This window comes from Podarcis filfolensis (genome assembly GCF_964270895.1).
Source record: "Podarcis filfolensis genome assembly, chromosome: 6".
Classification (NCBI taxonomy): domain Eukaryota; kingdom Metazoa; phylum Chordata; class Lepidosauria; order Squamata; family Lacertidae; genus Podarcis; species Podarcis filfolensis.
In genome coordinates, this window is record NC_139609.1 from 65139870 (window position 1) to 65165903 (window position 26034).

Sequence of the window (26034 nt, forward strand, 5' to 3'; positions counted from 1 at the left end):
CCAGTAACCTTGCCTGGCACCATCACTTTCCAAAATGTTTGGTTCATCGTTTTTCAAAAAACTCACATATCTCAGGCTATAGTTGGGTTTCTGCTTCATTCATTTTGACAAGCCATTTAATTCCTCCTTTTAAGCTGTGGCATAGCACATGCCCCAACAACAAGTCAAAGCCTCACTGATAGGGAGATGTCAAACAGTCACTGCAATTTCTATTATCTGACTCTGCATGGTGAACACTACTGAAACTGGCAAAGTGGCTCAGGAGAGCTTACAGATTTATTGACTGAACTGTTTATGATTACAACAGTTTACAAGATGACAGGATACTTAAAAGAACATTGTTATATTGTCTGAAAGAGGCTGATATTACTCATTTAGAATTGATACCGTACTTGTTAATCACTGTGAAAGTATGCAAAACTTCATATTGGGTACAAATGTGTCTGATTGGTTTAAGAAGCTAATGAGCCATAGAACTTAAAACTGACGTCTGGGATCCGGCTCAGGTACAAACACATTGAGAAATTGATAATGTTTGCAATGTGCCGGAACAACAAACTTCAAGACAATATTTTTACCGTAGGATATACATTCATTCATATATTTAACTAAAGGCTACTAAAAAAGATTGTTTCCCCAAGTTCAAACAGTCTATTGGCTGCACACCAGCAGCATAATCATATGGAGGTGGGGGTAGACAGTATGCTTGAGTCTCTGACCCCTAAGTATGGGTTGTTAAGGTAACAACGGAGGGCCAGAGGGCAAATGGGTGGGTCCCCCTCCCTTGGCTGTTTGGTGGTTGGGAAAAATGAGTTGAGGTGTGTGAGTAAGAAGCTAGAAGCAGACTGCAGGCTGGGCAACTGAGAAAGAGCCATGCCAGATTTCTGCTTGAATCCAAGGCTGTGCCTATGGGAGAAGCAAGCCCCCCTTTGGGTGCTAATGCTGTGAGCATTGCTGCACTGCTGTCCTACTTGCAGGCATCTATAGGAAGCTATGGGGCCATTGTGAGAATAGGACACTACCCTAGGTGAACCTTAAGTGTGACCCAGCAGGGTGGGTCTGATGTTCATCGGTACTAACCCAGCGGTTCCTAATTAGCTAAGTGCTGCGGACTCCCTGTTTTTCAAAAGCCAAGCCATGGATTCCTTTTCAAAATTTTGATATCTCTGTAGTAGTTTTTGTTAGGTGAATGGTGCCTCAGACCTCCTGGGTGGTTTGCATGGAGTCCCTAGGGTCCGTGGACCATCAGGTGGGAACCACTGCCCTAACCCATTGGCTCTCTGCTATGGTCCAATTTTGGACTGAAGCGCACATGTTGGTTTACATGGGCTGGGGAACCCCTCCCATTGGACCTATTAAGCTCTATGCAGCTCAGGATCGCAGTACTTCAAGGGCCACCTCTTGCTTTATGAACAGACCCCAGACCTTGTGATCAACAGCTGACTCCCTTCTCATCCTTTGCTAGGTGGCAACACAAGACCAGGCCTTTTCAGTGGTGGCCCTCAACTTGTGGAGTGCTCTCCCCAGGCTTTTGGCCCTTAATTTGAATGGCAGCAAGGGGACGTAGGTGGTGTTATGGTCTAAACCACTGAGATCTTGGGCTTGCTGATCAGAAGGTTGGCGGTTTGAATCGCCATGACTGAGTGAGCTCCTGTTGCTCTGTCCTAGCTCCTGCCAACCTAGCAATTTGAAAGCATGCCAGTGAAAGATAAATAGGTACCACTGCAGTGGGAAGGTAAACGGCGTTTCCGTACACTCTGGTTTCCGTCACGGTGTTCTATTGCACCAGAAGCAGTTTAGTCATGCTGGCTACATGACCAGGAGAGCTGTCTGTGGACAAACGCTGGCTCCCTCGGCCTGAAAGCGAGATGAGTGCCACACCCCATAGTCGCCTTTGACTGGACTTAACCATCCAGGGGTCCTACCTTTACCTGAATGGTGGCATTGTGGCTTCTGTAAGTCCTGTCTTGTATCTACTTCACTTCTGACATAGTTTCTAAGGTGCAGGAACTCCATCACTAGTAAATCTTGCAGAATGACTGCTTTAGGCAGTCCCAGCATTCTTAGTCTTTTTTCTCCCTGTGCCTCTCCCTCCATAGGATGCTTCCTGTGCATTAAGAAGTAAACAAGTTGGAGAGGAAGGGGTAGACAAATTGCCTTTCTTTTGCAATGAGTGGTATGTGTATCACCCCTCCCCCCACAGTGCGTCTGTTACACTCAAACTTGTATTTCAAGTTTTTGTAGGTCCTGAGGAATACACATTAAATCTAAAAAAACAAAAGCTGTATACATATTACTGGCTGAAAGCACAGCTAGGTCATTCTTTTTCTCAGTTGGATAAAAGATGGTTTGCAGGAAAATGCATCAAAACACAGTATTTTGTAAGAAAAAAACAGAATTGACCTGGATGACAGATAATGTGGGTGCACCACTTCCCAAATTAGTGGCAGGAGTGCAGGGGATGGTTAAATGGGAGTCCCTAAATCTGGCATAGGCAAACTTGGCGCTCCAGATGTTTTGGGACTCCAATTCCCATCATCCCTGACCACTGGTCCTGTTAGCTAAGGATCATGGGAGTTGTAGTCCCAAAATATCTGGAGGGCCAAGTTTGCCTATGCCTGCCCTAGATGAAGCCCCAACTCAGCTTCTGAATACTATATTGGATGTTGTACATGAAGACACACCTTCTGGGCACTAATAGTCTTCCCTTCCACCAGGTAAGAGAATCTTTTGTAATATGGTGACCTGAGTGAGCCCAAAATTTGGCATCCTCAAATGGATCTTTTCCATTATTGATTTTCTCAGTTTTGTGCCCCCCGTGCAGGGGAACCGCCCACCCCACCCAATATCTGGCACTGGCTTCCACTCCTGCCTCACACCTTTCAAATCTTACATACTTTTATTAAAACTTTTTGGGGATACTTGTAACTATTGTCCAGACTTTTATTCCAAGTTATGGTTAACAGTTATTTATGAACTGTCCCCTAAGAATATTATGCATGCTGTTTTAAATAGGAAAACAAATGTTCAAGTGTCTTTATATGCCAGAACGCATGCTATTCTTGGTTATATTAACTGGCACCCAAATGCCAGTGATGTTTCTAAAAGACTCACAGATGGCAGTTTTTGTATCTGTTAGTACGAGCTGATGCAGAGGTCTAATGTCTTGTCAGTTTCTACACGGAATCTGTAGAGAATGAAGCTCCGTCAGCCCAAACTGACACAGATCATCATTAAGACTTTGCATTTATATTCCAAACTCTCTTGAGGTTCATGAAAACTGTGGCAAGGATCTGTGGATGTGACTCTCAACTCTGCAATGAAACTACTTTATTTTGCATTTTAAAGTTATAATCTTCAATTATCTTTATGCTAGGGTCATATGCTGCTCTGGAAAACCCTTCGAGAAACTAATCTTTACAGAATACTTAATGTCTAGCTTTGAACTGCCCTTCTCCCTCATTACGCTAGCTTTTCAGTTTATTGAACATTATTTGCTCAATGAACACATCTGTTTTGCTTGGCTTTTTTGAATGAATTCTCATTTCGATACTACTGTTTTTAATGGTTGTCTTGAACTGCTATTTTTAAATGAAATGTTGAAAGGGTAATTATGTTGTTGTTTTTTACATTCTTTTGGTTTCAATTGTTTTGAATATCTTTCTGGTAACAAAGCAGTATATAAATTGAAATGTTAATCAAATATTGTTCAGTAGGAATGTGGGCAGAAACATATAGACAGAGTACCAGAAAATATTGTAGAGGTTGGGTATGGGGAGCTTAACTGACATGAATTTAGGAGCTTCAAGTGCTGGAATAGTATTGTGTTATGTTCTTTGTAAAGACACTCTTCATTTCCACCAGGGGAGCAATGTGTGCAGGCACTTAATGCTTTCTTGCTAAAATCTCCAGCACCCTTATCTTCTCTTAACATTTGGTTAGATCCAAAGAAATCCAAAGTCCCTTTTGCACCAGGACTGGGGAAGGGGAAATTGATAGAGGTATCCCTCTGTTATCCCTGCACCGGCTTCTCATTGGCTGCTGTTCCCTCTGTAGTGATGCTTCCTGCCAAATGTGCAGATGTGTGGAAAGCCACCAGTGGGGCCCAGCCAGTGGAGCCATCAGAAAGCCCTATAAATGATTTTTCCAGGGATGGTGAGAAGGAGGGCCTGAGCCAGCATGGAATCTGCTGCCGTCATATGACAGCATTGGGCTCAGTGTAGTCCCAGTCACTGCCCTAGCCCCATGCTACTACCGGTCGATATACACAATACTGAGCTTGATGGAATAATGGTCTGAGGTAGCTTCCTTTTGATAGGTGAAACACAGGTGCAGACTTTAGGAACATATGCAAAACACATTGTATGAAAACAGAACATTGCATATATATGTTATGTACTGAAGTTCTTACCCTGGGCCAGCAGGGGGATACTGTAGATAGTTATGCAAATGAAGGATCGAAAGTGACGTTCAGTGATTGGATAGTTTTAGAAAGTTGCAACAGTTACATTGTTCTGGAGCTCTATATAAGCAGGCTGACTGAGCTCCTCAGTTCAGTTCTGTTCCAGCTTACAAATAAAGAGCTGCTTTGGAAGAATCGCTGTGTCGTCTGATATGTTCGCCCACAACATAACAATATATATGCTTCATATGCCTTATGTCTGCAATCCTGTTGTTGTTTAGTCTTTTAGTCATGTCCTACTCTTCATGACCCCATGGACCAGAGCACGCCAGGCACTTCTGTCTTCCACTGCCTCCTGCAGTTTGGTCAAACTCATGTTCGTAGCTTTGAGAACACTATCCAACCATCTCATCCTCTGTTGTCCCCTTCTCCTTGTGCCCTCCATCTTTCCCAACATCAGGGTCTTTTCCAGGGAGTCTTCTCTTCTCATGAGGTGGCCAAAGTATTGGAGCCTCAGCTTCACGATCTGTGCTTCCAGTGAGCACTCAGGGCTGATTTCCTTCAGAATGGATAGGTTTGATCTCCTTGCAGTCCACAGGACTCTCAAGAGCCTCCTCCAACACCATAATTCAAAAGCATCAATTCTTCGGTGACCAGTCTTCTTTATGGTCCAGAAGGCTGATTGCCGAAGAATTGAATCGTGTACAACTGCATGGAAACACCTGGTCTACAAATGTTGCCACTTGTGTGTGTACTGACCATGGGCATTATGAAGGCCCAGACCCGTACTCAGCTATGTATAGGAGCTTGCCACCAAGCAGAATTGGCCCAGATTGTGTTCTGTATCACTGCTTTTTGCTAGCCCTTGGATAAAAATCTCCCCATCATGCTAACAGCAGGAATACTAAGATAATGCAAGAAATATGCCAGAAAGCCACACATTACATAGTCTCTGTCTTGTATTTAGAATGGGGTAATATTTGATGTCTTTCTCCCTCCACCTTTTAAAATGCTTGTTTATTGTCATTTTTCTTTGCTGGGCTCCTGGTTCTTTGACAGCTGAATGACAAGCAGACATACAGGAACTGAAGCTTTCTCAGTCACTGCAGCTGCATATCAGGAAAGCTTCATGGCTGTTAAAGGCACAGAAGCATTGCAAAGAAGAAGAAAAGCATTGGCACCCTACATGATTGTGAATTAAAATAATTGAAAATGTCAGGCAGCATTAATCCAGCAAGCCCTGTTGGCACAGTGGGGCTTTCTGCTCTCTCTTCTCTCCCCATGCACCCCACATTTACAGGGGGGGTGTTGGGGAAGCCCCCAGAGCAGCACACAGGAGGAGGGGCATCATTCCATCTTGCAGATGCTTGCGCAGACAGAACATTTGTAACAGTGTGACGTTCAATTCCAGCCTCTGAATTCTTTAAAGTATCTCGGTTATTATAAGAGGAAAAATAGGCCAGAGGCAACAACCGGATTAATTTGAGATGTTGCAATAATATGAGAATGGTAGCCAGATATTTTCCTGAAGGATATAAACTTGCTTCCTCTCCTAACCTGATCCTGGGTAACAGGCCAGTCCAACTCCCCTTTGCACCAGGCTTGGGGATGGGGAATTGGGCAGAGGTGACCAGTCTATTCTTTCATTTAGGAATTGGAACTTCCATCACTGGGTTGTTGGCAGAGAAGTATGTTCACCAAGGCCATGTGATAATTTTCTATAGAGTCACAGAATGGTGGAGACAAAAGGAAATAAAGGATCACTTTATAAACAGATACAGATAGGTAGCCGTGTTGGTCTGCCATAGTCAAAACAAAAAAAAAAAATTTCCTGCCAGTAGCACCTTAAAGACCAACTAAGTTAGTTCTTGGTATGAGCTTTCGTGTGCATGCACACTTCTTCAGATACACTGAAACAGAAGTTGCCAGATCCTTCTATATAGTGAGAAGGTGGGGAGGGGTATTACTCAGAAGGGTGGTGGGAATGGGTGGTTGGCAGATAGCTGAGATGAGCCTGTTGACGACTCTTAACGACTGCAATAGGTCTTACAGGAAAAAGCAAGGGGTGAGAAGGTGAAAAATGGCTTTGTCATTATTAAATTTAAAAAAAAAATTGTTTTTATAAACAGAGCTGGTGAAAGCACAGGGAAGCTACTTGCTTGGAGCAGAGAGGCAGGTGGCTCCTACCCCTATGTTTCAGATCAAATGTTAAGAAGCTGCTCCACTTGTTAACAAGATCTATTCTTTTTGTTCTTGTTCCTTTCTTCCTCACCTCTCTTGCTTCTCACTCGGGCACATCAAAAATGGTACTCCTAGGGAAGCTGAAGAGGTGTGAGAAATGTATTTTGGAAAGGATTCTTATTTTTATTTTTTTTGTAATAGTCCTTTGTATTTGTAAAGCTTCCCCCCCATCTTGTCTTGCAAAAAGCTAATCATAACATTGTCATTAGATGCTTCGTCTCATGATGCATTTTCTATCTTTAGATTTTTTTTCTTTGTCCCAGCTATGTAATAAACAAACTGTTTCCCTGCCTACTGAAGAGATCTATTGACTTGAACCTGCATCTTCCTCTAATTATAATACCAATAAAGAATGCATTTTTGGGAGTAGAGTTTGAACATGTATTGAATACTGATAGCCACTGTGAATGCAGCAATTTATTTTTCTTTGTGCTGCCCTTTCAACTAAATACATTTGTTTTCAGGTGTGATGGAGCTCTAACTCTCTGAGATTTTACGCATTAGCAATATGTAAATACATAATTCTTCGCTCTGCAGTGCATTAGGTAGCCAGATAGCTAAAATGCACACATTCCTTCTGGTTATCTTCAGATGAGCTCAGATATTTTACATGCTTGTGAGGTGAAACAAGGAAATCGGCATAGGAGGAGGAAAGTCTGCATATCTTCTGCCAACAATGGCAGAGAGTCAGATTAATGCTGGCAGCCTGTTTTCAAAACAATATTCTGTTTTTGTTACAGCAGTGGAGCTGGAATGAGGGAAGCCAAAACCATTGCACCATGCATAAGGTGCAAGGTACAGGACTGTGTTGGAGATGAGTTTGCAGACAGTATTTAAGCCGATGCAATGACAGCTGTCCATAAAGATACCTGTGAGCAATATAAATCTTTTAGTTTGTTCAACATCAAAAATCAGTGAATTATTTCTGAGGACCCTGAAGCATGAATACACTTTCAAGGACTTATTCATGACATTGTCAAATCTACTCACATATTTTGTCAGAAGTGAATCAGATTAGCCCTAATATTTCAAGAATTAATCCGCTGACTAAGCCTTACAAAGCTACGGTGCTTCTTTTTTTTTTACAAAACTGCTTTATTATCTCCAGCTAAATCCACCAGAAAGTTTTGGTTCATCTTGGAGATCATATTTCACCTTGTATATCTTGGAGAAATCAGAACAAATATAGGAATCTGGAAATAAAATATTCCCTGTGTAGAGGATTGAAGTCTATGGAACTGCTTGCCCCACTTGCTCCATTAATCTGTATTTGCTCACCATCAGGAAACGAAGGAAACCTTTGATTTGGGGGAGCTGTTTATTTATTTTGGGGGCCATTGGGTATTGTGCACATTTTAGAAAATAAAAGGGAAACAACCAAAAAGAAACTGACATCCAAGAAATAGCATAGTTTTCAGTAATCTGCATTCTACGACATCTGGAGAGAAGGAAAACTTGACCAATGGTTGTAGCTCAGCTGTTTTTTAATATTTTCTGCCATTTATAATCATCTCTGGTTACTAGTCAATGGCAGAGAGAGGACGCAATCCTGATTGACTTTGTTCTCTGGCCTGTTTACCTACCTGTTTAACTGTTAAAGGTAAAGGCAAAGGAACCCCTGACCATTAGGTCCAGTTGTGGCCGACTCTGGGGTTGCGGCGCTCATCTCGCTTTATTGGCCGAGAGAGCTGGCGTACAGCTTCCGGATCATGTGGCCAGCGTGACTAAGTCGCTTTTGAGGAACCAGAGCAGCGCACGGAAACACTGTTTCCCTTCCCGCCAGAGCGGTACCTATTTATCTACTTGCACTTTGATGTGCTTTCGAAGTGCTAGGTTGGGAGGAGCAGGGACCGAGCAATGGGAGCTCACCCCGTGGCGGGGATTCGAACCACCGACCTTCTGATCGGCAAGCCCTAGGCTCTGTGGTTTAACCCACAGCGCCACCCGCGTCCCTTGTTTAACTGTTAGAGCAGAATAATTATCCACATTTTAGTTCTATTGCCTTCATTTGCAGCAAGGGTGGCTAATTCCTGGCCCAAGGAACTGGGAACAGGATTGCACAGCCAATGCAGGATTAAGCCCTGTGCCCCGGCCCATCAGCTGACATCACCAATTTGGGGGAAATGGCCACATGTGGCAAATTGAATTCCCTGGCGAGCCAAGATTGGCCCACAGGCCAGAGGTCCCCACCCCTGTGCCTAAGCATATCCTTGCCTAGGCTCAGTGTGGTGTAACAGTAAAAACGCCAGGAAGGAGCAAAGCGGCTGAGAGTGGCTCTCCAGGAGCCCACATGCTCATACAGCCATGCTAAATTAAGCCATAGTTTGGGCTTACTGTCATATGCAAACCTGAGCAGTAAAAAAACATTTCTGTGAATATAGTTCACTGTTCCTTTATTTTTATATGACAGCTTCCATGTAAAGTATTAGATTTCTGGTCTAAAATTACTTGCTAGTGCACCTCTAATGTCCAAGACTCTTAATACTACAACATTTCAGTCTTCTCACTTCTGCCATGTAGGTGTGAAGAAAGCATATATTTTTTGTGACAGTTATTTTCACATTTGTTGGCAGCCAGCCAAATCCACTTGAATGCAGTGAGCCAAACCCGCCTTTGGAGTAACATCATAGATTCAGGGAGGAATTACAACATGAATGTATTTGACTCATTGTGACCACCCGCTCCGACACACTCATTTATTCCCCCCCCAGCTGCCCATGCAAGTTTTAAACATTGTTATTTCCTCCTTTCGAGCAGCCCTTATAAAATGATTTTACTACAAGATTAAAATATCATTACAATCTTTAGGCAGCTTGTTATGACAATATTATATGAGGTGAAGAAATGAAGGCACTGCATAGGTAACAAAGCATTGCGTGCCTTGGAAAACAGAAAGACATTATGTACCAGTTCGTCATGGATAAGGTTTTATAGCCATTTCCAAACTAAAAAGAAATTAGACATTTTCTAAATCTGCCTGGATTTATCAACCATGTAAAAGAGCTCAGGGTTCAAAGCTGTTATTGGAGAGTCTATTGTTGTGTAATAAAACAAGAATATTGGGACATGAAGTTCAAGAGACGGTCATTGAAACAAAAACTATCATTGTTTTACAGCAGAGAATGCAGCTCCTTTGGGATTTAAGGCAGCTACCTGCTCTTCCTGTTGAGATCTACAAAGGAATGCAAGTGTTTGAACTACGTATCTTATGTCACACCCTTTTATGCTTGCAAACAATAGTGCTATTGAGCCTTCCTGATACATTGAGCTTGAACCATTGTGTGTATTCTTAAAGCACATGATGTTTCTAAAAGAGTTCTAGTTGACTATTTCAGCCTTGAGAGGCAAATGTATGCAGGCAGCCACAAGCCAAAGGTCCTACATCTAAGAAAAGAAATAGAACTGAAAGTGCATTAAAAGAAAATGTTATTGAGCTGGATCGAAAAATAGTAATGGAGAGAGGACCTAAATAATTGAACGGCAGGATGCATCATAAGAATTTAAAATAGGGGAAAGAGAAGTTTTCTGAAAGATGATTTTTCATATTCACATGTATCAAACTGAAATCGGAGTGGAAGGGACAAAGAAGCTATCATCCCGCTCATGTTGTACGACAACACCATCCACCTCCCACACACCCTTCAATCTCCTTGTTCAACTCAGACAGCAGTAGGCACAGGCAGACTTGTTGCTGTACAATAGGAAAATGGCTATGGAGCTCTAGATGACTCAAACACATGAGTCAAGCCACGCAGTGTTGCTAACACTTCTACCAGTCAACGCTCCAGTGTCTTTGAGAGCAGCTTGATTTGCAAACATTAGCAGATGACAGTGCTCATCTCCATGCTGTGAAACATGTTCTAATCTAATATCTGTTGTTCAGGCACGGGAGTAAACCAGGCTGACTTTGCTGTTAGGTTAGCAACCCTAGTCATGCCTACAAGGGAAGGCAGCCCAACTCACCTTCCCTGGAGAACTTCCTTCCTAGTACCAAAAGTTGCAATCAGAGAGAACCTACCTACTGAGGCTTTCCAAGGAACCTGCAACCACAGGAGCCCATCCAACATTGGGTTTCTTCATATGTTGTGGTAAATGATAGTTAATAGTTTACTGTGAATGTCCAGACCACTCCCACTTTACTGCTCCCCACTAATGAACAGAAGTAACAAACAAAGGTCCCTGGCTTATTGTTATGTCTGAACTGGGGGTCATGGTTTGCTTTGCTCCAAATAAACCATGATCTGAAGCCAAGGTTTGTTCTTGGCTTATGATTAATTATGGTGATATGCCGGGGGGTTTTCAGCTGGAACTTGCTGTAACTCAGTTCTGGCCCCTCTCAGGTGGGCGCCATTGTCATTAGAAGAGAATGAGGTAGGTGTTCATGGTGAGTTCCGGCACCTTTTTCTAGAAAAACAGCATTGGTGATATGCATACACAGCAATAGTGTCAGTAATTGTAACTATTGAGGAAGGGACACACACAGAGGAAAATATTCTTTCCTGACCCCCAATGGTCAAGAACTGAGGTACCAAATAGAACACTAGCTATGAATTAATTGGTTCAGTTTATTAGCTGACCGTTAACTAAAGTCATATGAGTGACATAAAGTAAAAGCAAATTAAAAATCACAATTATAATAAACAGATTAATAGCCTTTTTATAAATGTATCCAAGGCAGTGAGGAATGTTTTCCATTAAAGAAAGGCCATGTCAGATTTTAAACTTCTAAAAGACATTTAAAATTATTTCCAACTAAATGTGTTAATAGTCCATTTGTAGGCATTAATAGGCAGCCACCCACATATCCCCTATTGTTTCCTGTCAAAACCTGGAACCAACAGATGTTTGAATGGTTCCTAGGCAACTACTTCCAAGCTCCCCTCATCTCCCCCCCCCTTCAATGATTAAGTCACCTGAGACAAGCTATCACTGGGTTAAGTGTTGAACTAGTGGTGACAGACACCGTGTCTCTTGCTCCTATTGAGTAAGCCTATTAGTAGTGAACTCAATAGACCACTTCCAATTGTTTTGGTCAGGGAATCTCCAAGCTGAGGGCTATTCATGAGTGGGGAGGGTCTGTTGGAAGAGGAGATGTTCCATTCCCATCATGCTCAACTCTAGGCTTACCTGCTGGTGTTTAAGGCTGCATACACATGATACATTTAAAGCACATGTCCCCCTCCCCAAATAATTCTGGGAAGTATACTCTGCTCCTCACAGAGTTGCAATTCCTAGCACTCTTAAATTACAGATCCCAGTATGCGTCGAGGAGAAAAATGTGTTTTAAATGTATGGTATATAAGCAGCCCAAAATTGGGTTTTCTAGTAAGAGCCATTGGCTGCTACTGCTGAGTGATCAAAGAAGGAAGATGAATCCTCACCTTTATTGGTTACCCTTATGAGGCAAGCATATGGTTGGGGATTGGCTGGCTGCCACAGGTGATTGCAAGAGCCTGGGCTAGAGGTAATTAGCCTGTCAGTAATTGCATACTTGCATAGTACTGACTTGAGGTGCCTCAGCCTTCATCACCTTCTGGAGGTTGCCACTAAGGCTGGGAATTTCCCTCTCCCTTTGATAGCGCTGCTTCAGTGACTGACAGGTCGCACTAATGATCTGCCAATTGCTGTGTGCAGCTATGGTGCAACCATAACATGGTTAATTTTTGTATTAGTTCCCTGCTTCACTCAAACACACACACACCAGATCTGATTATTCTTCATATTATATTTTCCATTTTCCTTCTCCAAAGCTCCAATTATTAAAATATGGGATTAAACATGTTCTTTTCTCTTAATTGCATTTCATATAGCTGTGATGATTTATCCCCACAATCTTTACAATGGGAAATAACATAGAAAACCCAACACAAGAAGATGCATTGGCACTATGCTCACTTTGTGTGTGTGTGTGTGTGTGTGTGTTAAAGGGAACTGACTGAGCGGGGGCAATGGGGAGAGATACTGGCCTTCAAATTGTGTCCAGGCCTTTCTAGGGACAGTCTCACAGTCTTAGAGTAGTAGTTAGATCCATGGAGATATGGGATGGACTTTTCTCATGAAAGCACTAGAACCAGAAAACATAACACAAATGTAATGTAACCCTTTAGGTATACAGTGGTACCTCAGGTTACATACGCTTCAGGTTACAGACTCCGCTAACCCAGAAATAGTACCTTAAGTTAAGAACTTTGCTTCAGGATGAGAACAGAAATCGTGCTCCGGCGGCACGGCAGCAGCAGGAGGCCCCATTAGCTAAAGTGGTGCTTCAGGTTAAGAACAGTTTCAGGTTAAGAACGGACCTCCGGAATGAATTAAGTACTTAACCCGAGGTACCACTGTAACTCCACATTGAATGCAAATAACAAGCTACAAGACAAACATGGCCCTTTTTAAGTACAGAATCCAGCATTTACACTGAAGTACAAATTTAATCAATTGAATGCATGTCCATAGCACCACTGAGAAAGTTTCCTAGTTAAATTTGAAAAATGTTTGTTCTGTTTTTCAGTTTAAAGCTGAACTGGAATGTCATGGTAAAATATTGTATTGAGGGTCCATGTTTAAGATCCAGTTCAGACATAACTCTAAATTATGATTTAGCATTCAGAAAGCAAGTAGGCATGAACCTTCCTGATTCCACACACAATGGGAGACAGTTCATAGATTCTGTTTTTGTTACATCCAAATACAGGATACTTTGTTTTATTCAAGCCAGTTAAATAACAAACTAAGATAAAACTTGTGCCTGTTTATCTTGTACAACTGAATTGGGCCTGAATATCAGACAACAAAAAATACCGCAAAACTCCTTTCTCCTATATGGTACCCAGTGACTATTGATCATGAATCTGAGAAATATGTAGGTCGCTTTGAGCAAGTGACACTCACAAAATACCCATTTTAAATGGTAATTACAAATGACCCACCTCTCAAGATGGCTGTGTTGGTGAAAAGGTGCAGAGAAGAATGGTATTCTTCTCAAGAAGTAAATCCCATTGTGCTCGCTGGGGCTTAAGATGGGGCTGGAAACTCATAAAGCACTTTGCACATTAAAAGCCAATTAATAAAAAGTGTCTGCCATATGTCTGGAATGGGGATCCACATAAGAAAAGTTATATTTAAAATTTGAAAACCCTAATTAATTTCAGGCAATACCTCCTGTAATATCAATACATAAAATTCTACCTAGCTTCATGTGAACCTGCCTGAGATCATTGTGGGAGCCCTATCAGGTTCCTTCACTGTTGTGGTTATGGTGAATGCCAACTATAGAATGGGCCTTGTCAGTGGTAGGACCCCAATCGTGGAACACATTTTCAGAAAGGCTTGTCTGTTGCTTATATTGTTATCTTGCCAGTACCATATAAAGATGTTTTTTCAGCTGCATAAGCATTTTGTATAAGATTTTTATGTTCGTTTTACTGGTTTTCTGCTCCAATTCTTAAAAGTTTGTTTTCTTTTATTACTATTGTATTTTTATTGCTGTTTTGTTTAATAAGCCACTTGGGAGCGATTTTGAAGGTATTATTTATGAGATACGTTTATTTTCCACCATTCAGCGAAAACTCCCAGATTGTGTTATATCACAATAAAACAGGAAAATTCAATACAAAAATAATCAATGCATCAAGTAAAACAATTAACAGAGGCTGAACAATAAACAAGAGTTTTCAAAAGCCTGGGTAAAAAGGAAAACTTTTGTTTTGTCTTCTGAATACTACCAAAGTTGGAGCTAGGTGCACACAGTTAGGCAGAAAGTTATGGAATCCAGGAGCTGCTACTGAGAAGTGGATGTGGAATGTGGGGCAAGACCAAGACACTTCACTTCTGAAGAAGCCTGCTAGCAGATTTTTGCTGTCACTGTTTTCCCTGCTTCACTGTTAATATTGGGTGATAATTGAGGGAAGGAGTGGGGGAGATTTGCATAGCAACCTTTTCCAATCTAGTGCGCTCTAGGTGCCTGTTGGACTCCAACTCCCATCAGCCTTAGCCAGCATGAACAACAGTCAGAGATGATGGGAGCTGGAGTCCAGTAACACCTGGAGAGCACCAGGCAAGGGAAAGACTGTACACGGGAAGCTACTCCATAGCAGGCCAGAGTAAACAAGGTAAAGAAACAAATAATTAATGCAAAGGCACGTTATACTGAGGTGGATTAGTAGAGCTGGACTTGGAATGGTTTTAGCGTCTTGTATTGCAAGTCCTGCTGCTCTCATGTGCTTTGTGCCTGATTTGAGTTTCTTGCTATAAAAAAATGTGCAGGTATCAAACAAAGGCCCGTTGCTGTGACACTCCTGGGAATGGCAATGGGCTTGAAATGTTGTGGCAGTCGAGCAAGGAGTCGCAATTTCATAAAATAAATATTGAAGGTTGTGGCAGTGAGGTGTGTGTACAGAAAATCTTACATCTTATGTTCCTTTCTTTCTTCTCTCCTATGCTAATCAAATATATCTGAAGAAAAATATTGCAATCTGTACTTAGAGAGCTGTTAACACAACAATGGTTCTTATAGAATTGCATTTGTTTTAATAGGGAAAAACGGATAGAAGGGGACGTGTAGCTGGTGATAGGCAGAAATGTACAAAGGTTATGTTTCATAAACTGGCAGTGCAATTGTAGCCCTGTTCACTTGCAAGTAAGTCCAGCATAATTAAATAAGACTTACTTCTCACAGAATCATAGAATTGGAAGGTACCCCAAGGGTCATCTAGTCCAACTCCCTGCAATTCAGGAATCTCAGCTAAAGCATCCATGACATGTGGCCATCCAACTGGTTTAAAAACCTCAAATGAAGGAGAGTCCATCACTTTCTAAGGGAGTCTATTCCACTGGCAAACAACTCCTGCTACCTTACAAGTTATTCCTGATGTTTAGTTAGAATCTCCTTTGAATCCAATAGTATGGGTCCTGCCCTCTGGAGCAGCAGAAAAGAAACTTGCTCCATCTTCCATGTGACAGCCTTTCAGATATTTGAAGATGACTATCATATCTCAGTCCTTTCTTCTGCAGGCTAAACATACCCAACTCCCTCAACAGTTCCTCATAAGGCTTGGTTTCCAGACCCTTGATCATCTTCAAGCTCTCTGCTCTCTCTTCTGATGGTTCTTTATTTTGAGACTTACTTCTGAATAAAAGGGGCTTTGGGCTTTACTGTAATCATGGTAAGCATCCGATATAGTATGAAAAGGAAGCTAGTATGGCTTTTGCCCATTAAATGCTTAAGTCACTGTCCTTGTTCTTAATGGGAACAGGGTACCTTTGAGCACCTTCTGTATTCTTTTTCACAATTTATGTGTGCAAATATTCAGAGGCTAAATTGCTATGCATGCTTGGGGCTAAGCCCCACGCTACTCCGAATAATTTTCAAGTAAGCACGCATCTGCTCAGGCTCACAGTGTGCAAAGCTGAGAACATGGATTTGGCAGTAAATTCCATTGGCACGTGAGAATTTCAAGTAAAAGTACTTTGGATTTGTGTATGAAATAGCTAAGGTCAAATACAAGGGCTTATAACTGCACCATTCAAAGCAGCCCACAACCACTTTCCTTTGGCACCAGAGCTGGGGGAGGGGGCAGAGGTCAGCAGCATCAGGCAACTGTTGAGGTCCTAGCAATTTGGGAGGGCCCCTCAGGCACGCATAAGTAGCTGACACTTTGGAGCAGAAGACACCACTGCTGACAGGAGGGGCACCTACTCCTTTCTCTCTCCTACCCAAAGTGGGACTGAGTGGGTGTCAATTTATAGGAGTAGCCACCTTGACTCTTCCTCTGGTCTGTGGTGGGAGTTGGGCCCACCTCTGCAGCCCAGAGGAAGTGAGCAGGATAGCAGAAGACTTTGTTCCTCAGAAGTTACTGCACAACACAACTTCGCCAAAAAAATAGAAGCTCATCAACTTTTCTGACCGGATTCTCACCGTTGCAGCACTTCATGCACCTGACAAAGTAGACTGCAGCTTACGCTGCAATGCCTTTTTAATGATTCATTAAGGTGCCACCATACTATTTGCTGCTGTTCTTTCATGCCTGGCTGCCTGCTCTGGAGGAGAAGCCAAGAAGGCAGCTGCCTCTGACTGCTGCCTCGGTTCACTTGGGTCTCTTCCTCTAGACGGCAGGATGGGCCCGATCCAGAATGCCCAGAGGGAGCAGAGACGAAAGGCAGTGGCGAGGCGGAGGAGCTGGAGCCTCCGCCTCCCGGGAGCTACCTCGACTTCTCCCTCTGGGCATACTGGTGGAGAGGAAGACCACGAGGGGCTCCGGCCGTGTCTGCTGCAATTGCAAGCACGCTTCCCGGGTACTGCGAACTTCGATGAAAAAGCAGCTTCAGGTCGGAGTTTGCGGAGCTGCTCTGGGGCAAGGCCGAGGGTTGCATTGCTTCGCGCCTGCCCTTCCCCGCCGAAGTTCTTGCCGCAAACCCCTCCCCCCCTTCCCGGTCCCTGAAAGTTCTTATCTCCTGACGTCAACCCACTTGGCCCCACCCCCCGGAATGTCGGGCGGGGCTTAAGACAACGGCGGGGAGGGGAAGGGAGGAGGCGAAAGAGGTGTGTCCAAGGGGAGGAGGGGGCGTGCTCCTGCCGCCGCCGCCGCCGCCGCCGCCGCGCTGAGGGCGCCAGTTGGGAGGCAGTCGCGGCCGGTGGTGGCCGAAGGAGGCGCGAGGGCGCGCGCGCGGGAGGTTGGGCTGGCCGGCCGGCCGCGAGGGGAGCTCGGCGGGACCGGGGAGCGGGCAGAGCGCGCGCGCGGAGGGGCGCCCATGGTGTGGCCTCATGTCTAAGACGCTGCGGAGGAAGCGCCACTGGCTGAGCAAGGTGCAGGAGTGCGCCGTGTCCTGGGGGGGCGGCCCCGGCCCGGACCCCGACCTCCTGCGCGGGGGCGCCGAGCGCGGAGAGTTCCCTTACCTCGGGGGCCGCCTGCCGACGCTGGCCGAGTCCGGAGGCGGCGGCGGCGGGAGTGGCCCCGTCCTGCTCTCGGGGAAGCCCCCCGCCCCAGGGGACGTGCTTCTGGAGGTGAACGGCACCCCGGTGAGCGGCCTCACGCACCGAGACACCCTGGCCGTCATCCGCCACTTCAGGGAGCCGGTGCGCCTCAAGACCGTGCGGCCAGGTCAGTCCGTCCGGCGGTCGGTCGCCAGAAACGTCCGCTGCGCGCGAGGGGGGGGGGAGGGAGGTTAGGAGGCTTCTTTATTTCTCTGCCCCCCCCCCCACCGTACCCTTTTAACCTCTCGGTGGGAGGGAGAGCCTGGCCTCTCGAGTCGCCGCCCTCGGCTCCACCCAGGCGCACCTGCCCCTCTTCAAACAGCCCCCCCCCCCGCCTCGCCTTAGGTCCCTTCCTGGTCTCCTCCATTGTAAGATTCACCTTTGCAGCCACCCTGCTCATCTCGCAGCCACCCTGTTTTCCTTTCTTTTGCTCTCTTCTCCCGCCCCAAACACAGTGCCCTGCCGCCCTCCAGCCTCTACTCTGGGCAGTGTCCTCCTCGCCATTGCCTGTTCTGCCAAAGTACGCTTTCCTCCATCCGTTCTCTCCCTTTCCTCCCCCCTTACTTATGTTTCCCTCGTTCGTGTTGGCGCATCTAGCTTGCCTAACCTGCGCTCGCCTTGCCGCCTTATCACGAAGCTATCTTTCTGTCATATCTCCTACCCTTCAGGGCACACATCGCCCTACCTGTGTCACCCGACTTCTGTACTTCCTGGAGCACTAATCTCTGCCTGCCCATTTTTCCTTGGCAAATTTGGCCTCCCTGTGTCTTATTTATTCCTTGCCTTCTGTACAGCTGCCTTCCACCACTGTTTTCCTACTAAAGCAAACCTGACCCTGACATATCTTCTCTCTCCAAGCCCCCCCTCCACATCTGCTAAATCCCTTCCCTGAGCAGACTTGGCCCTTCCTGTTTACTCCAGTATCCACCTTCCGCCCCAGTATTAGTGTCATTATTCAAATGCTTCCATTTGCAAGACCTGCTTTAACCTGGAGAGGGGCTGGCAAGCTTTGTGGTAGCAAAGAACCTTAGCTGGGTTTGTATGTGATTTGTTCCAGTAAGGTCTACTGCTTTGCACAGTGTTAGAGATGATTGTCATCCTAGTAGTTTCAAGGTGTCTGACTTTCACTACAGTGGATTAATTATTCTTTTACAAATAACACTATTGCTAAAGGAAGAATAGTAAGAAATCTTTGACTTTTGGCATAGTTACTTGTAACCTTGGTGTTTAGCAATAAAGATTTTTTTATGCACTATCCTGGCAATCTATGTTGAGGAAAGAATCCTTATAACTATTTAAACATTGCATAGGCTGGGGTTTGCCATAATGCATGATTCTTATGTGTTTGCGTTTCTGTGCCATTCATTCTCAATGGAAGGGGGAAGCTGTTAGTTGCATGTATATTTGGGGGAGGGAGCTGTTGTAATTGTTCTTCATGCTTGAGCAAACAGGTTCTTGCATGTTGTATCTGTGATGTAGACCCTGCAGCTCTTTTCAGTGGAACAGATTCATGTTACAATAGACTCCTAGCCTTACATTTGATTTCTAACATTGTTGAACTGATTTTCATCTATGAGTGAAATTGTGATTAACCTTTTGTTTCAGCCTTCCCTGTGGCATTCATAATCCAGTGATTCCTCCGCAAAGCTAGTTGTTTGTATATTGCTGTGTGAGAGAATAAAGTTTATAGAGCACTGAGGTTTACTGAAAGCTAATGTTACTCTTGGGGAAGATTAGTGAATGAGCATTATTAAAAGCCATCATTTAGTCTAGTTGTGGGCTTGTTCACTATCTCTTCATATAAAATTAGTATTTCTGTATGGCAGAAACATGAACAGCAGAGAGAGGCAAGAAAGGTGATTTCCTTTTCTTTGGTCAGTTTTCTGAAAGGACTGTTCATTTAGTAAGACGCATCTAGTCATACCTGTTTAAAGCACTCTCGTATCCAGAGGTACCACAGTAGTTATTATAAGCAAAGGTAAATCCAGATGCCAGAGTTTAGCAGTTTGTTTTTAGGACAGCCTTTCATCATGGGTTTTTCTGTATTTTCAGCTGTGTTATTTTGTCCTATAATTCCTCCTGCTGTATGGGGAGCAATACTTGACTGCATTCAGATTATGCCCCACAAGCTGCTATATTTCCTATGAATATTTGCCATCACAGAACAGTGATATTTTGGCCTGAGGAACAAAACATATCAAACATAGGTTGTGGTATGAAAACTTCTCTGTGCTGTTAGTGTTATAAATTACTCTGATCTTCTTGTGTTTTGCCATTGTTCACACTTCAAGGTTTTTACAGTTAACATACGCCTTTCTAGAATTAGAGAAAGTTTACAGTATCTAAAATAAGTACTTGTATTGTCTGTGTGGAATACAGTATGAATGTAACATATGAATGTAACAGTGTCTCTAGGGCAACAAGATAATTCTCTATTTTGTTTAAGTTTGAACGTGTTATACTGAATTTAATGTGTGGTTTTGAATGCTTAATGTTGTACTTAAAGAATGTGCAGCTTTCTGTTCTTTATTTAAGACTTACACAGGAAATGGGATTATTTTACTTAATAGTTTTTATAATAGCTTATGAAATAAAGCTTTCTGCTTATGTTTGTCTTCAGTCTGACATAGCAAAATATAGTAGTAGAGGCTAACCTTGAAGTAAGATGATTTGTGGTGATTATTTTCAGATCTACGGCAGCATATGTACATCAGTACATAATCAATATGTAAATTGATAGTGAAATAGTGTAATTTTCAGTAGAAGAGGACATAAAGGAAAACTTGGGAGACTGATAAAATTACTATTACTCCCGCAAGCGATCTGTCTAAGCTTTTTTCCTAGAGTGCTTGCTTCATGAAAGAAATTGAAATTTGAAAGTAAAAGCTCATAGTCATGTAGTAGAAATGTCCTGGCTTTCAGCACCAGAAATTTATGCAAAATGTAAAAAATACCCTTTGCTAACATGAAGTGGAGTAAGCATTAGTTATGCAATTACATAATTATATTTGTGTATGGCCTGGAACCTAGTGCAAAGTATTTACAGTGATTCATAAGACTGTCTTGCTTTTCTGTCAACTTCATTTTTCTAATGGAAGTCTCATCTTGCCATGGTGGTGTTAATTTGTGTATATATAGGAGATATCAAATAATTGTGTTAATTATTTAGCTTCCTTGCCAGTATGCATTTCAAATGTCAAGTTATTGCTAAGCACTGTTACTTGCAATCATAGAGTCTGATGATTTACAATTGTAAATTTGAAGCTAATTATAGCTGTTCTAGTACAGCACAAATATGAATATTAAGTAGACAATTATGATGAACTTTCGTTACGTGACACAACTCAATTTTGGCAAAATGTACCTCCTGTGTGCTTTTCATTTATAGCTAGTATCTATTTCTATAGCTGTCTTGCCACATATATGAATTTACTTAGGAAATAATAGCAAAGTAACTTCAACTGTTGACTTTTCAGCTTCAAAAAAGATGTTTTCACTGGCATATAGAAATGTGTATATAAGTTCCTCTTAAAGTGTATGGCTGAATATGGAAAAGTTGGGCTGCAAGTATTAACCTTAATTGTTTCCAAGTAAGAATTGTGTTTGGCTTTGGTTTTGCTACAGAGGCCTTCTGTGGATTTTCTTGTAGCTGTTTGACACTTCTGATTGCTTTCCAATACAGTATAAGAGAGTGAAGTATTCATTTTAACCTAACTGTAAGACTTTTGTAGTTTGAACATAAATGGCAAGACTCTTCTAATAACCAGGCTGTTTTCTAACTCCTTTCCTTTTTATTGTGGAAATGAGTGAAACTTCAGAAAATATGAAGCAGTGGTAGAATATAATGGTTGGGTGTGGGAAACCCAAGTTCAAATTGCTACTATGCCATCAGTCTCTCAGCTTCTTGGCACATAAGAACACATTTTGTTAAATAATGGGCTTCACGGGGTAAAGTGAGACAGAGACTCATATTAGGTTACAATATAACCTTGAGGTGGTGAGAAGCAGAGATCTAAATGAACTGACCTGCTTCATATACAGCATGCATTAGAAAATGGACCCACTTGTATAGAAATGTATTCAGGTGGCTTAAGGGCCAAGCTAGGTTAGGACAGCAGTTTCAAACATATGTCTTCAGAGAAGGAGAGCAGGGGATGTGGACTGCTGGAACTAAGCTTTAGGTAAGATAAAGGTTCCCTCATTTTATCCACACTCCTCTTTTGCTGTTTTCTGAATCTTGCATATAATACCTTTTACTTTTGTTGCACTGCCTAACAAACAATTTAGCCCAGGGTGGTCCAACATTTCATACCAAGTGGGCCAGAAGAGTACTTTGACATGGAACCCACAGTCTGCACACTGCTTTGTCACATGGCAGGGGAGTGAGGCCAAAATTCGAACCCCTCCCCTCCCCTAGACCTTGAGCTGCTTTCCCAAAGCTAGCTAAGCAAGATGCTGGGCTTTAGGAAAGGAGGCACAAGGCTCTGGCAGGATCCCAAAGCCCCCTACTTCCTTCCCAAAGCTGGGGAAGCACTAACTAGGCTTTGGAAAGGAGGCAGGAGGACTCTAGGGTTTGTCAAGAGTCGTCATGCCTCCTTCCCAAAGCCCGGGGCCTCAGAGCTGGGGCGTCAAATGTTGCCAAAGGCTGCCAAAAAAGGCCTCGAGGGCCATGCATTGGACCACCCTGATTTAGCATTTTCTGTGCAACTCAAGAAAGATTTTTCTGTGGAAACCGATGCTGGCTTGCTTCAGTATGTTTTATCTGTTATTGGCTATGCAGAAAAACCTTTTGAGTTTCACTTTTAACATCACCTGGCAGGATTACAGGTATAGTCAATGCTATGTTATTTGTTTGGTAGTGTCTATCTGTATGACATTTTGTACAGTTGAGAGGAGTTGTATTTGTTTTGGCTGTGGAATTGACTTGGCTTTGTATTCCTGGGTTCTGCAAATGTTGTGCCTCCTGTGCAAAAAACTAATTAATGCCACACAATAAGCATTCCAAGGCCTGTTCTGTGATCCTGTGGATCAGTGGAGTTCAAATCTTTTACTCTCACTGAACTGTTTTTACCCTGAGCTATCTCTCTTGCAACCTTCACACATTGATGAGATGGGGAAGTTGATGAATATGTTTCTAGGCCACATTTGTCTTGTGTGACATTCCAGCCAGGCTGTTATTAGCTGTTACCTTGCATGGAGAATATGCACTAAATGTTGTCCTGTGGATGAATGTTTCTTGGAAAGATGGAAATGATGCATAAACTGCTTTCCTGATTCCCCAAGGTGTCTGGGAACTCAATTAAAATTGAGTTGCTTTGGATTCTGCATAGGAGCTCTATTGAAATGAGATTGTGGTTAGATTTGATCACAAATTAAGGGTGTTTTACATTTTTTTCTATTTAGATCATTTGGGGGAAGAAACTGTTTCCATTCATATTATGAAGATTCATGCAAATCATTGGCTAGGTCACACATCACATGCAACATAGTTTAAAACAATCTATGTTCCTCACAGATGCTGCCACACCAAAAGAAGCTGGAGGCTGCTGTCCGACCCCTGGTTTGTGATTTGTTTCTCTCTAAAAAAGGTGCATGTGGTAACCAAGGTTTGTTCTTGGTTTATAGTACATGGCTTGTTTGGAGAGGAACCAGGAGCCAGATTCAGACAACACAACAAACCAGACTCTGGTACAGGCACAGCTGGGGAGCAGTGCTGAAGTAACTTTTGAGCAGTGTGCATCAACATGCTGGCCAATCACATTAAATCATCATTAGTTTTAGACCACTTCATGTGGTGTGTGAGCCAGGGCTTTCTATAACATACATTCAAGAGAGCTTGATTTCATTTATTAGAGACCTGTATCCAATAAGCTTCAACACACATCACCACTTTTTAAATAATTTCCTTCTAAGTGTCCTGCCTGTCTTGCTCCCATTCCAGCTTCTTGCATGACACTGATAGTTCCCAGTTACTTGTTTGATACAGAACTATATGAGCAGTCTGAATAAGAAACCGAATAATATATGCCTCTAACACAATATATATATAATTCCATGACCTTTCAGTTGCATCAGTACACTTGCTGGACTTGTCCTTGTAACACACTTCGGCTTGTGGTGGTCCCAAACCACATTTACAAGAAACTTGGGTTTTATATCCCTGAATATGATTTGAGCCCCTCCAAATCCACACTACTGGAAAACTGCCTGATTTGAGGTGTCCTAGCATAGTGTCCAACACAAGACTTCATTTTTTTGCAAAATGAATTATTATTATTATTATTATTATTATTATTATTATTATTATCATTTTCAGTAATACAGGGAACTTGTGTTACAAATGCTCAAAGAAACTTTGGGCTATCACAAATTATAAACTGACACAAAGAGGAGTCCCCTTCTAGAAAACATTTAGCGAGGAAGTAGATTGCTCTTACCATGGTTTTATCTAGGAGCATGTATTTTGAATGGACATATAAAATATGAGGTCTTACTATTAGAATTTGATTTAAATTATTATTTAAAGTGTTTTTCACTACTCATATCAGTGATGTCTTGCTCCATTATTGCTATACAGCAGGAGTGGTCAGTTTGTGGTTACAGACCAGACACACGACAGGCTTCTTTAGTTGTAATGAATATTTGTGAAGGAAGGAAGTTGTTATGGCTTGATTAAAGATTGGTCATGGAGTTCCAGTTTCTCAGTTTTGAGGACGGAAGTTCCACCCACGTACATGCCTTGTAGTGTCCCTTTTATTGTTACACATGGTTTGCTGAAGTGTTCTTGATTCTCATGCAGCAGGCCTATCTGCAGACTCAATTCTCTACTCTACACAGTCATGGAAAATTGAGGCAATCTATGCAGATTCTTTGACTCTGTTGGCTGACCGTCGTCTTTAAAAGACAGTTTGTATTACTGGAGAAAACAATTAATTCTCCTGCAATAGTGTATGATGCAATGTGGCCTAGCTACTACAGTGCCATTAACTTCACTATGTCTACCTAGCCGCCTAGTGGGGTGGGGTGGAGGGGTTTGAGGGGGAGATACAACATTAAAAATATACAACTTCGCAAGTTCATCATGGGGGCTATGTTCTGCAGAGCAGGGAAGAAGAAGTGGAGTCACTGGAGTTGTTGCTGAGGGAGAGAAGTGGCACCAAAGAGCTGAACATTCTCTGATCAAAAGATGGATGTGGGGAGTCCTGAATGTGAGGAGGGAGAACTTGAGGCAGTCGATGCTGTAGATTGCTGGTCTTAAGGGGCCTTAACTTTAAGCATGTTCTGCCTGCTAAGAACAATCTGATGTAATACATCTGTGAAAGATTGTGATAATTCCTTGTCTTCTAGCACCCTCTGTTCTCAAGAAAAATCATTGCTCTCTCCTAAGCAGCAGTGTGAATTTGTAGATTCATCAGGTACTGCATATTAAGGCCAAACTACAGAGAGGATGTGATTTAGCGTAGGAAAGGCACACCTCTTCCTCTAACATTCTCCTGAAATGGCTCTTCCCCATTATAAGGGCTGTTAGGCTGCCATTATGCATTTGCATGTAACATGCAGTTTAGCTCTCGGTATAGGCAACAGTGACATCTGTAACACCTGTTATTCTTTAAAAACTACCCAATGAGGGTGGGGTGGTCTATACATGCAGAAGAATGTGGAGGTAGAATCCTCAGGTAGCATAAATAGAATGCACCAGTTTAGGCAGCATTTCTGAGTACTCTGCATAAAATATTAGGGCTTTTGGGAAACAGGCTCTAACCCAGCCAGCTGTTTTTGCTGTTGTTGCTTGCACAAGACTGTTTTATGTGGTGGCACACTCTTAATTACTCTCACATCTGAAATGGTACACTCCATTATATATCTTAGGCACTCTTACCAATTCATTTTATATCTGCAGTCTTTTTATTTCTAGGTGATTACAGTTTGAAGGTGAACTGCAGTGTGCTTGTCTCCAGTTACAGTAGACCATATTGTCCATAATATTGAATTTTAAAATAAGTAACTGCATCAGTTTTCTTAAATAGCTATCCTGACCATTTTGACACTAGGGGTACTTCCAGGTAGGGACTTAATTTGCAAACAAGTCAATTAGATATTGGAAATGGAGTGTTGGCAACTGTTTTTTTGTTTAAAAAGACTGGATTTCCCCAAGAAAGGGCAAATTTCAAGTAAATGGAGGGAAATATGGGCTAGCATTTTGATGCCAGTATCATCATTTGCATGCTGCAAAATAAAAAATAAAAATAAATGTGTGAGGAGCACCGTTCCCACAATAAACACCTTTTGTGGAAAGAGCCTGGCAGTTTAACCTTTTTAAGTTACCTTTTTACAGGTGCTATATAAATATCAATCAAGTGCTGAATGTTGGGAGTTCCCCCAGGTCTGTGGATATTTGTCTGTTATACATGCATGTGGATAT

General features: G+C 42.8%; 1 protein-coding gene and 1 long non-coding RNA gene across 6 annotated transcripts in view; one reads left to right on the forward strand and one right to left on the reverse strand.

Annotated features, from left to right (window-relative positions):
• LOC310764214 overlaps positions 1-17639 on the reverse strand; it is a 37263-nt gene extending 19624 nt beyond the window's left edge. Inside the window, exon 1 of the long non-coding RNA XR_014549074.1 lies at positions 17535-17639. This is a non-coding gene — a long non-coding RNA (uncharacterized lncRNA). The remainder of the gene's footprint in view (positions 1-17534) is intronic.
• MAGI3 (membrane associated guanylate kinase, WW and PDZ domain containing 3) overlaps positions 17268-26034 on the forward strand; it is a 115648-nt gene continuing 106881 nt past the window's right edge. For 2 of the 5 annotated variants that reach the window (XM_083617299.1, XM_083617297.1), the window contains exons 1-2: positions 17268-17288; positions 17367-17739. In XM_083617299.1, the coding sequence (XP_083473425.1) occupies positions 17403-17739 (337 nt within the window). In that variant the 5' untranslated portion in view covers positions 17268-17288; positions 17367-17402. Of the gene's footprint in view, positions 17289-17336; positions 17740-26034 lie in introns of those variants that run through there. The other 3 variants (XM_083617296.1, XM_083617298.1, XM_083617300.1) reach the window with 2 other exon arrangements.